The sequence below is a fragment of the Festucalex cinctus genome, chromosome 7 (genome assembly GCF_051991245.1).
Source record: "Festucalex cinctus isolate MCC-2025b chromosome 7, RoL_Fcin_1.0, whole genome shotgun sequence".
Classification (NCBI taxonomy): domain Eukaryota; kingdom Metazoa; phylum Chordata; class Actinopteri; order Syngnathiformes; family Syngnathidae; genus Festucalex; species Festucalex cinctus.
In genome coordinates this window covers 12,383,069-12,398,060 of record NC_135417.1, presented here as the reverse complement: position 1 = coordinate 12,398,060, position 14,992 = coordinate 12,383,069, and the positions used below count along the sequence as shown (strand labels likewise).

The 14,992-nt window shown below is 39.3% G+C and overlaps 1 protein-coding gene across 1 annotated transcript in view; it reads right to left on the bottom strand.

Annotated features, from left to right (window-relative positions):
• sntb1 (syntrophin, basic 1) overlaps positions 1–14,992 on the bottom strand; it is a 35,948-nt gene that overhangs the window by 12,889 nt on the left and 8,067 nt on the right. The window contains exons 2-6 of the mRNA XM_077526497.1: positions 11,514–11,781; positions 6,268–6,385; positions 6,105–6,194; positions 3,606–3,745; positions 2,145–2,341 (exon numbers count right to left, since the gene is read on the bottom strand). Of these exons, the coding sequence (XP_077382623.1) occupies positions 2,145–2,341; positions 3,606–3,745; positions 6,105–6,194; positions 6,268–6,385; positions 11,514–11,781 (813 nt within the window). The remainder of the gene's footprint in view (positions 1–2,144; positions 2,342–3,605; positions 3,746–6,104; positions 6,195–6,267; positions 6,386–11,513; positions 11,782–14,992) is intronic.

The following is a 14,992-nucleotide window of genomic DNA, read 5'->3' as shown; positions in this document are numbered from 1 at the left end:
TATTTGCAAGTACCTTCTTAAATACTTGCAAATATGTTATATTCTAACATATTTGCCATTCAAAAATGTTTACATCCAAACATCCGTAGTTTAATCTTTGTACCGTTATCATTTATTGAGCAAAGAGACTCAGCTAACATCCAAATGGTGTGCAACCTTCATCAACAGCTGGTTACAACTGTAACAATTAAACTTGAATTCCAATTGAATGTTTGTTTTGCCCATACGGTGGATAAACACTAAGTAAAATTTGCATCCGACTGGATTTTCCGGTTGGAATTGTTTTTCATACTTTTTTTTTTTTTTCCCAATTCACACCCCAAGAATAAAACATCACGTCTGTTTTCTTATCAAATCCTCCATAAACATTCACCACTAGCTACAACTGTTACTACAGTGTAACCTTGTGAGTGCTCTACCAATTGTTACTGTCCAGATAAAGGCTTACATTGATATATTTTGCATTCTAATCTGACACGCAAAATCATTTAGCGCAAATTGAGTCGTGAGATCTTTACTAAGGAGTTCATATTTCTACCATAGTTTGTTTGTTGGTGGACTGGATTAATTATTTATCATGCGAGGGTATTTTCCTGAATTTTCTTGCTAAATTATGCATGAATGCGGCTTAGCTTGAATAGGCGGTTTGTTTTGCAGTTATTTTCCACACACAAAAAAGGTGATATGCGATTTTTGTTTACCTTTCCACTGTCCTTGTGTGAACTAACAAAAATCAATATCAGCAGGCAACAAAAAAAAACCCAAAAAAAACAATCCCCTGTTGATTCTAATACTGCTACAAAACGTGTCCTTGTGGCTAGACAACATTTAGTCATGGCACAAAATAAGATGAGGGAAAAAGTCACGTTTCCCCACAAGCATGACGCACAATTTGACTGCGATAAAAAAACACCTTTAGGCGTTTAAATGTGCAAACTGTGATTGAATACTTCCTGTTGAGCAAGTGGGCGCAAACACAACGTGGACGAGCTTGCTTGTTTGTGACAAAATAGTGAAGTGAAGCTGGCGTCGGGCAGACTTCGCTGCTGGAAACAAGAGAGTCTGAAGTGAAACTTGGCACTGTGTGATGAGTTCGGGCTCGCGTGGGGGGAGGAGAGTGGGAGGTCACCCATGGGAGACGTGCAGTTCCCAGGACATTTTGTGCAGGGAGAGAAAAGGGAGGCAAAGCCAACGAGAGAGATGGGAGGGGATTCTGTTGGAAATCCCTTGACAGTAAATAGACAATTACAAACACGCAGAAAAATGCCGTTCCCGTCTAGAAATAGCTTGTAAACATCTTCCATATGGCTCTCTTCTACCTTCTGTGGACGTTTGTGTTGACATTCTGCTTCACCAGTTTGCTTTAAGACTTTATTTTAAGCTTGCAGCACTTCGGGCTGCGCGCGGCTGCGGCGTGCCTCAACACATCTGAGGAAGCGTCACCGGTGCTGGCGCTGTGACCTGTGCCGCATATCTTATTCCATCCTCGTACTTCAGTGCGCAGTGTCTTTTTCCGTGTTTTTTTTTTGTAATGTTTCATCATTTCCATTCATGGCATTTTAATTCATTTTACCGTATTTTCACGACTATAAGGTGCACCTAAAAGCCTTCAATTTTTTTCAAAAGCTGACCATGCGCCTTATAATCCAATGCGCCTTATATATGGATCAATATTGAGCCGCAACAGGTCTCGCTGTCAATACGTTAGCGGTGACCCTACACGATCGGCAGAAGATCCCGCCATCTTGGATCACTAGCTAACACTAATACTTGACCTCATAGAAAATAATAAAACAGCAGTTTATTCATTTTGGGAGTTGTCAGAAAGCTGGTTTGTAATCTATTAATAAAGATTGACTGACCTATCTGTTTTGTTGACATTCCCTTTAGCGCAGCACCATCTAATGGATGCATAACGTAACCCCAGCCTCTACTGTAGCGCCTTATATATGGAAAAAGTTTGAAAATATGTCATTCATTGAAGGTGCGCCTTATAGTGCGGAAAATACGGTAATCTGGAAAATGTATCTGAAATACAGTTAAATTGACGTAGCTGCCAAATTAGTTATAAAATGAATTCAACTTTAAGGTAGCACCGTTTTCCAACATTTACGTCAGCGTCCGTGTGATTTCGCTGTACTTACTAGTACTGACTTCTTTGATCATCTCGGCTGACGCGTGACAGCCGGTGACGATTTGTCGAGTCCACAGGGATAAATCCTTGCTGGTTTCAGCCCGGAATAGATGAGTCTCGATTCCAAGGCGAGTGCCGGTTCGAGTGGCGAAAAAGAGCTCGGTGCCCGAGTAAGGCGACCCCATGTCAGGCCCAGAGTGCACCAGACTGGAGGAACACAAAAACTCGCATTCAATGCGCAGTATTCAAAAGACAAACTAGCTGACGTCCAAGTTGTAGTCACATTTTTCCCCCCTGGGAAAAAAATGCAAAGTGGTGAATGAATTTGTTCCAGGCTCAAATTATCTCCATCATAAAAAGGTTTACAGGCCGTTTTATATAACAATGGATAAAAATGGGTCGAAAAGTGGAAGTTTATATAACAAGCTGGCATTATCGTCATTTTATACGTCACAGACGTTCATGTGAGGACAACTAAATGTTATGAGCCTGATAACTCTTTTCCGACAAAGTGCGCAGTAGGCTACATGCTACGACCAGCAAAGATGCACTCGATATTCTTCACCTAAATACAGTATTAAAAATATGCTGTTTAATAAAACAGTGGGAACCAGGGATAGTTGTGATGACATTTTACGCGGACCCTTTCAGAAATGCAGTGAACTTTTGGGCATTAATTGTTGCGCACTGTCGGTAAGACGGTCATGCTAGAGGTAGCAACAAATGCTAATGCTAATGCTAATGACAGTTGATAGTTGGAGCCCGGTTCAAGTTTAAATTGCCATCACAAACTGTTGCCACCCACATCAACACAACCTCATCCTGAATTCATGTTCAATTACTAATTAAGGACCCCCCAAAAAAATGTTTTAATTAATTACAGTGATATAGTATGGCACCTGTTGCCAGCGTTTGCGGCTAACTAGCTAACTAGCTAAGCAAGTGTACCTATCACTTTGTTGCACAGCCCAAAATCTTTCTTACTAATGTTTTTAGAGGAGAAAATATAATTTTGTGTTATGCACAGTTTAAATTTAGGAAAACAAATGTTGATTATTTGATTAACGAAGAATGAAAAACAATTGCTTGTCCATCCATCCATCCGCCATTACCGCATTGTTATAATGTGTTATTTTTCTCTCGTGTATTCCTAAAAAAAATATTTTTTAATTCCATCCATCCATTTTCTTGACCGCTTATTCCTCACAAGGCTCGCGGGGGGTGCTGGAGCCTATCTCAGCTGGCTCTGGGCAGTAGGCGGTGTACACCCTGGACTGGTTGCCAGCCAATCGCAGATATTTTTTTAAAATTCATCCCAATACTCGATTATTCAATACAATTTTCAGTTTGATATCCAAATCCTAAACTATTCAATAGCAGCAGCCCCCAACTATAAATCCTTGACATCCAACAATCAATGTTTACACAGAGGCGCCTCATTAGCGCGGTTCGATTGTGTTGATGGACCCACCGTGTCGCTAGAAGAGGATACATGTGCGCTGGACTCTGCCAGGCCTCTTTGCTTCGTGGCAGGCTATCGTACAGCAGCAGATCTTTCTCCGTCACCGCCACTAGCACAGGCTTCCAGCACTGCTTCTCGCTTTCACTTTGCTGCACAAATACACGAAAGAGGATTGACCTCCGAACAGGCTCAACAATCCTTAACATTAACGTTAACTCATTAGCTCCCAAAAACGTATAAATACGTCATATTTTAAACATTTTAAGTGTCCCAAAGATGTATTTATACATTTTTTTTGTCTGTTTGTTTTATGCCAGAGCATAGAGAAGGCTTTGATGCAGTCTCTAATGGTTGAGTGGCAGCAGAGTATAAGAGATCAACCAGGCCATGTTATAAACCAGCTGATTTCCCCACAGTTCTAAGCAGATTTGTGAATAATGATGAAACTTAGCTATGTTCTGTTACTAATTGCTGCACAGCGGAAACAGATAGGAATATACTTTTTATTTTTTTTTTTCCTGATAAAATAAGAGACTCTAATCTCTCTTTTGGTAGGTTCCATATTTTTATAGCAATAGAACATAATATTCCACGGACCTTGCAAAATCAGTCAAAATCCAGGAAAATACTTCAGTGAAAATGGCTGGGAGTGAATGAGTTAATTGTGAGTGTTGTTAAATACCAACTTTTGCAAACAGTTGAGGTCATCATTACATTATTCATGCAACACATTTTTGTGTAAACGTGTCCATTCATCCAGTTTCTGGTGTATAGAAGATGGATGGATGGTGGCACATTATCAGTTAATTTGTGACATATCTTTGCTTATCTGACTGAGAAAGCAATATGAAAATCCACTCATCAGAGTACTGTTTTTAAACATCGGGACAATTGCCCCAAATATTTGTTATCTGTGCAGCCATCCACTAAACCTAATGTGCATTTTGAAAATGTCAGTGTGAAGTCGTGAAAAATCGTTCTTACCCAAAGTTGCTCAAGCACAAACTCCAACAAACAGAGCAATGTGTGTGGAATCCATAAATGTGTTTATGTGCAGACTTAACCTGTTTTGTTTTTCTCTTTTTTCTCAAGTCAATAACCGAACCAGAACGCCAGAGAAATGTGGCCCATTCGGGATGTGTGATAGAAATGCGAATTTATTTCTGCTGCTGCTGCACAGGTACATGATTGAGACATTTGCTTTCCCGTGCAACTTCCATCCTTTAAAGAGCCCCGTCTTGCTTTTTCTTCACAAGTTTACATTTGGAGCTCCTCCCATATCCATATATTGTATGCTGTACAGTATATGCCACACGCAGCTTGCTATTTGACCTTCATGACGATTCTCATTATAAGACTTTATCTTCAGTCCAGCTACGGAATCCTAAGCTGTTCTTTGAAGTTTAGTTTTAGCCAATCATATCAGAGGATTTTACAGGGTCAAGGGTCACCTTTTGAACAGAATCAGATTTGGTCGCTAAGTAGCAACGATGGTTGGAATTAGATGATCAAATATTGGAAATGTCGACAGAATTATTGATATGTGCCATTTGTGGACTTGTTTTGTTTCTAGTTTGTCTTTCACCTAAGCTGGTTTTGTTATTTTTTTATTACCATTGCTGGTATGAGCTGTTGATGTCATGTTACTTAATTAACACATTGTTTGTAAACACATTTGTTTTTCAGTATTATGACAACCGCTGTTGGTTAGTGCAAGTTTGTAGGAAAGTAGCTAAATTTGTTTTTGATACTAATGATATTGGTGGTGGGACTTAACTGATCCACTCGCCGCCATTTTCACATTTCGCAATCCCGTTCGCTCCCGGCTGTTTTACTGGATTTTGACTGATATTGCAAGGCCCACAGAATATTGTGTTCTATTGCTATAAAAGCATAGAACCTATCAAAGAAAGATTAAAGTTGAGAGTAATTGAGCTTTTTTTCTTGATGGCCCTGGTTGATCTCCTTTGCTCTGCTGCCACCTGCTGGCCGTTTGTGTAATAACTACCATTTCTGCAGCCGTTCTTTGCAGTTGAGAGGCTGCATCAAAGCCTTCTGTATGCTTTAGCATTAAAACAAAACAAAAAAACGTATAAATATGTCTTTGGGACACTTAGAACATTAAAAAAAACGTATTTACACGTTATTGGGAGCAAATGAGTTAAGTTTTTCTTCCTCCCACTCCTTTTCAGGCTAGGTTTAGAAAAATTTGTCTAGAAAATTTGATATGTTAATGTTGATTATTGCCTGAAATAAATGAACAAAATGAAAAATGAAATGACAGATACAGAGTTTCATGTGATTCGAAGTTTGATATGTGGATGATCCTGATAATTCTGTGAATGTGTGTGGGGCGGTCAGGATACAAACAAAACTCATCTTACATCCTCTCTTGTGCACCCTTGTCAGCATCCAACAAGAACCTCAAGCATCTAAATGATCACCACGGTACAAACGCGCCACAAGAACAACACAGAGGATGCACAAAAGCGCACCGTCTCGCATTACCTTCCCTGCCAGCCATCCCAGGTGTCGAATCTCTTTGCTGCCAGCGACCCCTGACCTGGTTGTGTGATGAATCACCTCCGCTAATGCTTGCTGTAATGAGATGAGCTGATCGTTCCGCATATATTATTAGAAGGTATCATGCCGTATTTGCTGCGCGACAGACCTGCGTCAGCGTGGATGTGACGGCGTGCATTGCGGAGAACCAAGTCAGGGCGGATGGCTGGTCTGGACAGCGCAGCACAACGGTGTGTCTGGCGTCAGGGGAGTGCAGCTCCACTTGTCTGGAGGAAACGAGATTAGCAGAGAGGTGAGCAAGTCAAATGATGTACAGTCTATCTGGGATGGCAGCTTGCAAGATGGAAGGGGCCACAATTTTTCGTCAGCGCTAGTCGGCGGGGCCGCAAAGAAACAGATACAGTACTTCCTAAGCAGATGTATGACAAAAATGATATTTTAGATATGAACAAAATACATGCTCTTAATATATTTCATTTAGTTTGATGCAAACAACGAAATAACAGTCAAAGGGCTCCCTTGCATAAAAATTACAATTTCAAGGATGGCACAAAACAGCAAACCAGCATTAAGTGCAAGAACTCATTTTGTGCATGTTTTCACAAAAGCAAACTCAAAACATTCCCAATCCTCAAGAAAAATTATTAGGCCTACTCGCGTTGTAGTATAGAGCAGTTTAAGACCCCCCCAGTCTTAGCACAACTAAGCCTATCTGCCATCGAGTGGTGAATGGTGATATTACAACTTAAAACTTCACTTGTTTATGTTTTTTCATTTTGGTATGATTTTTACTTTATTATAAATGCTTTTTCATTCAGATTTGTCGTTTCATTTACATTCATTTTTTTTTTCAATTAAAAGGATGTTTTTTTTGTTTTTTGTTTTGTTTTTTACCTACACAGCACAGTATATATATATATATATTTTGTTTTAATTTATTATATAAGTTTTTTTGTTTTGGTTCATTTTTTTTTCATTTACAGTTATTTATTTCCATTAAAAGTATGTTTTTTATGTTTGTTTTTTTAATTTACTTATAGAGCACAGTATATATATATATATATATATGTCTTCATTTATTCTAAATGTTTGTTTGTTTGTTCCTACTATTTTTTTCTTCATTTATTATATTTGTTTTAAGGCGAACACCTCACCACACACTGCTAGTCATCAAAAAGTCATCATTTTTGGCCTTCAATCTCTAGAATGCAATGTCAGGAAGTGACGGAAAGGTGTCGTCAAGACGAATCCCCGTATGTCCCCGGTCCGACGGAGGGTTCGAGAGACACGGCCGTGCAAAGACCAATTAAAAAAAACAAAAATCCGTGAAACAGCGAGGTTGCGAAAGATGAACCCAAGTAAATTCATCAAGTGGCCACTCCACGTTTACCCAGAATATTCTTTCTTGTTTCCCTTTTTTTGATTTAGCTAAAAGCCACAGGCCAGTGAAATGGTTTTACGCCTTAACTTATTTGATGCTGGTTAAAATGCAATGAAAATTGGCGTACTTTTCAAAACCTCCGGGGGGGCCGTTTCAGACAAGGCGTTCTCTTCTCAATTTCCTTAACTCATCTCCTTTTAGCATAAGGGAGTATTTCTGGCCTCCATAGACTTGCGTCTATGGAATGCTTGTGGGCCTCGGCGAGCAGCTCTTTGATTGTCTGCGGCTCAGGTCAATGTGAATTTTTAAAACAGGTTCTGTCACAGGCTTCACGCTGCATAATGCAACACGCTGCCTTTTGAAATTGTTCGCATCGTTCCTGTTAAATCCTGTAGAAGGAATCATCTAAAAAAAAAAAAAAAAAAAAAAAAAGTGTGGGAGGTCAAAGGTATTTTCCTATATACAAGTGATGAATAATGCAACCATAATATACTGCCTACAGCTGAGGACAAGACGAGACGTGGTGGTACGGATGAAACAAACAAAAAAGAAATGTTTCTTGAGGTAAAGTGAGAAAACCTGATTATGTCACACCCTTAGCTATGTCAGTCCAACAAGTATGTGTAGCAATAAACACCACGCTGTGAAAGGAAATAAATCAAAAGTAAACATGAAGATGTTTTGCTTGGAGCAACAATGACAAGTGGGGAAAGCAAACAGGGAAGGAAATATTCGGTTTCAGCCTCAACACGGCGCAGTACGAATACAAGCGTGTTCCTTATCTGGGGTGTTTACCGCCAAGTATGCCAAAAGTCAATAGTCGTCTGTTCAGGTGCTCCCGTGGGCGGTGGAGCGAAACTTCTCCCGGCCGCGTGTGCTTTGCGCAAACAGGCTCTCTTTCTTTTCTGCACAACACACGAGACCTGGAAAAGTCCGAGTTGAATGTGATGAGTCCGCAATTCCCTCAAAGTGGGACACGCCGTGTACTGTACGTCCGTTCCAGGTGTTACTTGAGGTTAAAAATAAAGCTATAGTGTTTTTTGCTATATTGCCGGTCATCGTTCGCGCCACTGCCAAAATGCAGGTTTTTAAGCAATCTTTTTTTTTTCTTTTTTTTTAATTAAAGGGAAACATCACTTATTTAGCCCATTATAGCAATAAAAAGTTCATATTTTGTCTATAATTCATTTGATACTTTCATTATTTTTTCACAACACATTTTGAAAACTTGCTGTTGACTGAAAATGACATCACAAAGGACTCAGGTAACCAATCACAGCTCACCTGTTTTCTAGGTTTTGGTCATGTGACATTCACAAGCTGAGCTGCCCAGAAACTCACATGGAGACTCGCTGATGTCACACACCACCAGGGCCCGCCTCTTAAAGGCACATGCATGTAGAGTTTCTATCACACAGACTCTCCAATATTTACAGTATGATCCATACATTTTAAGCTTGCAAAATATTGGAGAGTTTTTCTTTTCCCATCAAACTGCAAAACAAAATGCTCTGTGTACAGAACAAATAGCAACACGAGATTACGAGTTGGGATATTGACCCCAAATTCTTGTATAAACCACAGAGCGGTGAAGTGGAGAATATTGCCAACCCAGTGAATGTTCAACCATGATTATTATGCTTTCAGATTTTATAATAAGTCAAGTGAGCTTTGCCAAAGTGCAGCCACAAGCGCCATCAAGATTTCTCTGGGCCGTGACAGTGAACATTTACATCTGCTTAATGTAGAAAAATGTCCAACCTGATTCTATTTAGCGTTGCATATCGTTTCATATCGGCCAGTTGCTATCATTCATTTAGAAAAGGTGAATATACTGATCTTGATTTTTTTTTTTTTTTTATTAGAATATGCAGTAGGTATGAAATCATGCATAAAAACTCTGGTATAATTGTGGCTGGTGAGAAAATTAATTCACTAATTAGCATCGTTAAGTAGATAGAAGTGGAATCGACTGGTTGAAGTGGTGAGTTTTTAATTTAGCAAAACGTAAAGTGCTGACTGCAAGATTGCATGTAAACAAAGCCCCTAGAGAGAGACCAACGTTTAAGCTTTGATTGCAGAAGTCTTATCAGAACCAGGCAACATTTCTTGATTAAAAAGCAAATCACATCTTGATGGAATTGATGTTGTTTTTTTTGTTTTTTTGCCTTTTATGTGTGATGATACTTTTTTTTTTTTTTATACAGGATCTAGTTACGTTGTTAGCAATTAGCTTAGCTCACTGTGGACTGCTCTGTCATAAAATATTGAATTCAGTTTTTCAGACTTGTCTTTACACATTTGAAAAATGGCGGCACAAGACGACTTTATGTGGGAAATGATGTGAGGACCGCTGCCAAAAATGAAGTTTATAAATCCCGGGTTAATGAGTCCAGACAAACTGTAAACAATACAAAAAAGTGTTGTTGCGCTTGTCCAAACCATCTGTGATGCCAAAATTTAGTTTGTCAAACAAAATCAAAACATTAACACATTGTTCATATTTTTGAGGAACATGAATACAGATGAGGAACTTTTTTGCTTCTGAACGGTGAAGCAACTGAAGACAAACAAAGCGGTTCCAAAAAAACAGCGTGTTGCTGATTGAACCCCGTTGCAGTTGTTGGAGTTGTTAAATTTCCATCCAGCTGACTTGTGTACACCTCCAACATTGCCAGCAAATACTTCAAACTGCTATTATGATAGAGGCCTGAAAAGGTTTGACAAAAACAAAAAACAACCATGGTCTCCCAAGGACAACAGAAATGTTTTCTTTTTCTCACCACCACATATTTGAGTTAACAATGGACGCACTGGAAAATGGAAACTATGAAAAACTTTGCTGGAGTCCTCTGCAACAAATTTATTATTTTATTTTTTTCATGTCATCTCTATAACAGAAGTTTCAAATCAGGCGTCACATAAACTGAACACCTTTTACACTAAGTCAATAACTGGTTGTACAACAATGTTATCTTTAGCTTTCCAAATTTAAAAATTCCCATAAATTTTCAATCTTAGTCCCAAGTAGTGTTAATTTTATCCACCATTTTTCAATTTAGTCCAGTTTCAATCCACGTTTGTTAGACAACCTCGTCTCATTTTTATTTAGTCCATTTTTGGATACAAATATGCTATAAAAAATGCTATAAATCTAGCATTTTAGTTTTTTATTTTAGTCTAGTTTTAGTCACCAAAAACTGTCAACATTTTAGTCTAGTTTTAGTCAGGACAATCATTTTTACCCCTGTATATATTTTTTTGTCAGCAGATAGTGTTGAACATCTTACATCTAAAACAATTTCCCAAAAAATGTTCTCTCATCTTTTTGATGAAACACAATTAAAATATATCAACAATGGGCTACTATGGCTCCATGCTACAAGCTAGTAAATTAACCATCATTAGTTAGCGGTCGGATTAACATTATTGTTGGAACGTTATCGCCGTTGGATTAATGTTACATAAACAATTCTAAATTACTATTTAATTTTAATTTTATTTTTTTTACACCTTTCACTGTGAATCAACCGGTCTGTCCCAAGTGTTTGTGCAGATTTGAAAAGTTTGCGTGTCACATGACATTGTCACAGTAATTAGCAGAGACAACATTTTACAAATTTATATCATTTTTGTCTCATTTTTAATTCATGATCTAAAATGTCCATAGATTTTAGTCCAGTTTTTATGAAGTGAAGTACATTTTCGTCTCGTCTTCATTAGTCGCCGAAAATGCAAACTGATTTAGTCTCAGCTGTTTGTTTAATGAGGGTTTTAGTCTAGTCTAGTTCTAGTCGGGTGAAAAATGTGTGTTCGTTGACGAAATTAACACGAGTCACAAGAGCTTGTACTTATAAAATAGGAAATTCCGAAAGATGTTGACAAGACTGCATATTGTTCACAGTAAATGAGACTCGGACTGACCTTCAGGAACAGTTATTGTGTGAAAATGACAGTAAGTGCATCGAGGAGGAAAAGGAGCAAAGAGCAGAAAGAATGCATTATTCAGCTACCTGTTGTCTGGATCTGCTGTGGTCATGGCTCGGGTTACGTAACACATTTTAAGTGGAATGCATCTCCTGTCGCCCTGCAGGGACAGGGAGGGTTGAAGAAGAGGAGGAGGAGGTGGAGGAGGAGGGCTTCGAGTCTCCGGGGAGGAACAGGAGGGGGTGACGGGGGCGCTGCCGAAACGCGGCGACTCGGGCGGGGGCGTTTCCCATCCGATCTCCGACACAGGTGAGCCCTTTTTCACGTACGGCGTGGCCTCTCGCATGTACTTGACTGGACAGGGAAGAAAAACCAGAAGAATGTTAGTCTGATATGGATTACAGTAAAGCAGATAGTTTTTCTTTAGATTTGTTTTTATTGAACTGGGTTGGTCCCATTGAGAATAAGCCAAAAACAAAACAGAACATTTGGTCATTCCATCCAATGAGGTTCTACAAAGAAATCTACGCAGAGTTTTTTGATTGACACGATCACAGCGTTTGCTCGAAGAGCGAGAGACGGATCACACGCGGACATGCATATCTCAAGCAAGGGCTCAATCCGTCTACATCCCACGTTCGGAATCCTTGCTACGCTTGTTATGTCGAACAGACATATTCCGCTGTGTATAATTGGCAGATGGCTGGTGGCATTTGGGATTCAGCATACAAAGAATTGTCAAGGGAGGCATGCGGCGAAACGGTAACAAGCCTCCCCGCCAACCTGCGGACGAGATCAGGCGGGCTTTCGCGAACGGGAACTCGCGGCTTTGCGCGAAAGGAAAATAACACACTGAGTCACATCAGCAATGTCAGATTAGGGAACCAAATAAGGGCTGATGATTTGTTCCAGCGCGCGGTAAGAAGGAACAAGCAAAGGCGCTACGTTGATAAAGACCTCCAGTAATCTGCTGAAGCCGGGACGTGACAAGCGTGTCTCGCCAAGCGACATGTTCGGCTTAAGAAAACATAAGACAAAAAAAGATGAATAAATTCTAAGATCATTCTTCGTGTCTTGAGTACAAAACGTACAGTGTGAATCAAACCCGATGGCGGTCGCTGGAGTCCTAAAATGACACAAATCAAACGTGTATTTTTTAAAATCTACAAACACATCTGATGGAACCTCATTAAAGTGTGGCCTCAAAAAGAGCTGGAAGGGGTTCCCTTCATTGGGGCAAATGGTTACAGTGTGCACGTGTGTGTTCATATTCCCTGTTTCTGTCAAAGTAGCAACTCTACACCAGAGACGATAAATGGCTAAAAGTCGTGAGAAGAAAATACAGTGGAAACTTACAATCATCTCTGTGACGTTAGACAATTATACAGTAATCTCAGGTAGACAAAATTTATTTGTAAAACTTTTGCCATCACACAACCTCATTAACTGTACAGGCAATTTTCAAAGTAACGCGTTAGCAATATTAATAAGTGTAAGATGATAACCAGATAGCGTGAAGGCCCCGTCGGAATCACTGCATTTGCAGTTCTTTCCACAAATTAATTGCCTTTGAGGCAGACTAAACATGACCCAAAATAGATTTTTGGATGCAAATGTATCTGGGTGAAAAGATGTATAAATATATGTTAGAACACAATTCATCAAAACTCAATCAATCAATTAGAATGGGAAAGTTAGAAAACAATTACCCACGTACATCAATAATACTATGGATAAAAAAGGTAAAACCGTCCGCCTGCGCCTCAATCAAATGCACCAAAAACGCATTACACCACCTGTGCTACCATTTAGACCTGCTTTTACCGAGTCTAAAATCGAGTCTAGTTACCAGCTCGGTGCACCGGAATATCCAGGAAGCTATCGAGTGTCTACCAAATTCACAAAGACTCTGAACTAGACATGTCTTGGCACAAAAATTAAGATGCACATGCGCCTGTCTACGATAATCTACGACCTTATCTTGAATGACAAATGAGGCAGGTTAATAAACGTCATTTCATTCAGCTCATTGTTAACATTTACCGTCAACTACCTTAAATTAAAGTAAACTATTATGTAATGTAACATTAAAACAAATGTTTCTGCTCTATTCACATTGAAACATTTGGAAAAATTAGACACTAACAGATTTTCTTACCTTATTTTTCTTCTCTTGTCCTGGCAAACACACAGTTGATCTTTTGAAACTGGCTAAAAGAGTCTAAAACTCTCATGAGGTCATCACACATTCTGACGTCCACATTTTTGTATGACAATTCCAGAAAATGATGAAAATGCTCGGATCCAAATTTGACGAGCCTCGTAACTGCTTCTGGAGATCGTTTGCACAAATATACTCTGTCAAATGTATTTTTCTTGTAACGACTCCGCATCTCATTTGGAGCTCACTCTTTAACAGTTCTCCTGATGAATGACAGCCGACCACCAGCGACCAGCTGCTCGGCCCCCCGTTAAAAACCCCATTCGCTCGTCAAAAAAACACTTCACTTGTTAAACTCTACTCAACCCCATCCAATTACACGATTTGTAAATACGACAATTTCCTCACAAGCTGAAGAGTGTTGACAGTATCGCCAGTTGTGCGATGACTTCATCAGTCTCATTAAATTGTATTTTGCCCAATGTTTTCTTTTTTTTTCGCAACACTCGCCGAGGTTGAGAGGCCCTTCCATATGCTCTGAATGGGAATCTTAATTGGCGAGCAAATGTAGCGGATAAAAGGAGGAGAAACTTCCTCTCATTAGGCCCGTGACGAGTAAGGTAGAAGTTGAAAGGAGAACAGATTGGAGGCAGAAAAGTAGGAAAAGGCTCCTGTGATTGCAGAATGAAAGCTTCCCTTGTAAGCTCCGAGCAGCTAGCTGGATATACTACAGCAATACAAGGCCTTCACAAGACCCACACAGCGATTGTTCAGATGGATTTGGACAAATATTCTGACCACTGAATGTGATCGAACTTCACCTTTAACGAGAACGTAATGGAAGCTAGCGCCTGCAATGTGCTCATCTCGACTGGAAACACATGAATGAAGAGGCAATGAATAACGATGCATCATTTCTACGAAGGAAAAGCATCCTTAAGTGCAGGCAGGAACTTAACTCTTTTACTGCCACACATTATCAAAAAAATAATCATAAAAAATACCCACAGTGGCAGCAGATTTCGAGCATTTTAACTCCTCTTTCAAGGCAAAACAGAATATTGTGTGCTTTTACTAGATATACAATGTGGGTACCAAATGAAAGATCACATTCCATTCTTTCATTAGGAAAAACAAAGTATGTTTCTACCTTATTCCGTTCTTTAGTAATCAGCACTTGAAAATAGCTCATTTGAGTGACATTAAGCGAAAATTGAAAGGATAAGGAGAAAACAAGCTTTTAAAAAAAAAAAAAAAAAAAAAAAAAGATACATTTTCTCCACAACAGTGACTTTGACACTATTTTTTTTGTTTAGTGATGCTCTGTGAATTAGATTTGATGTGAAAAAGAATTTGATCACTCTCGTCATCATTGAAAATGTTCGATTTCATCAGATTCCATCA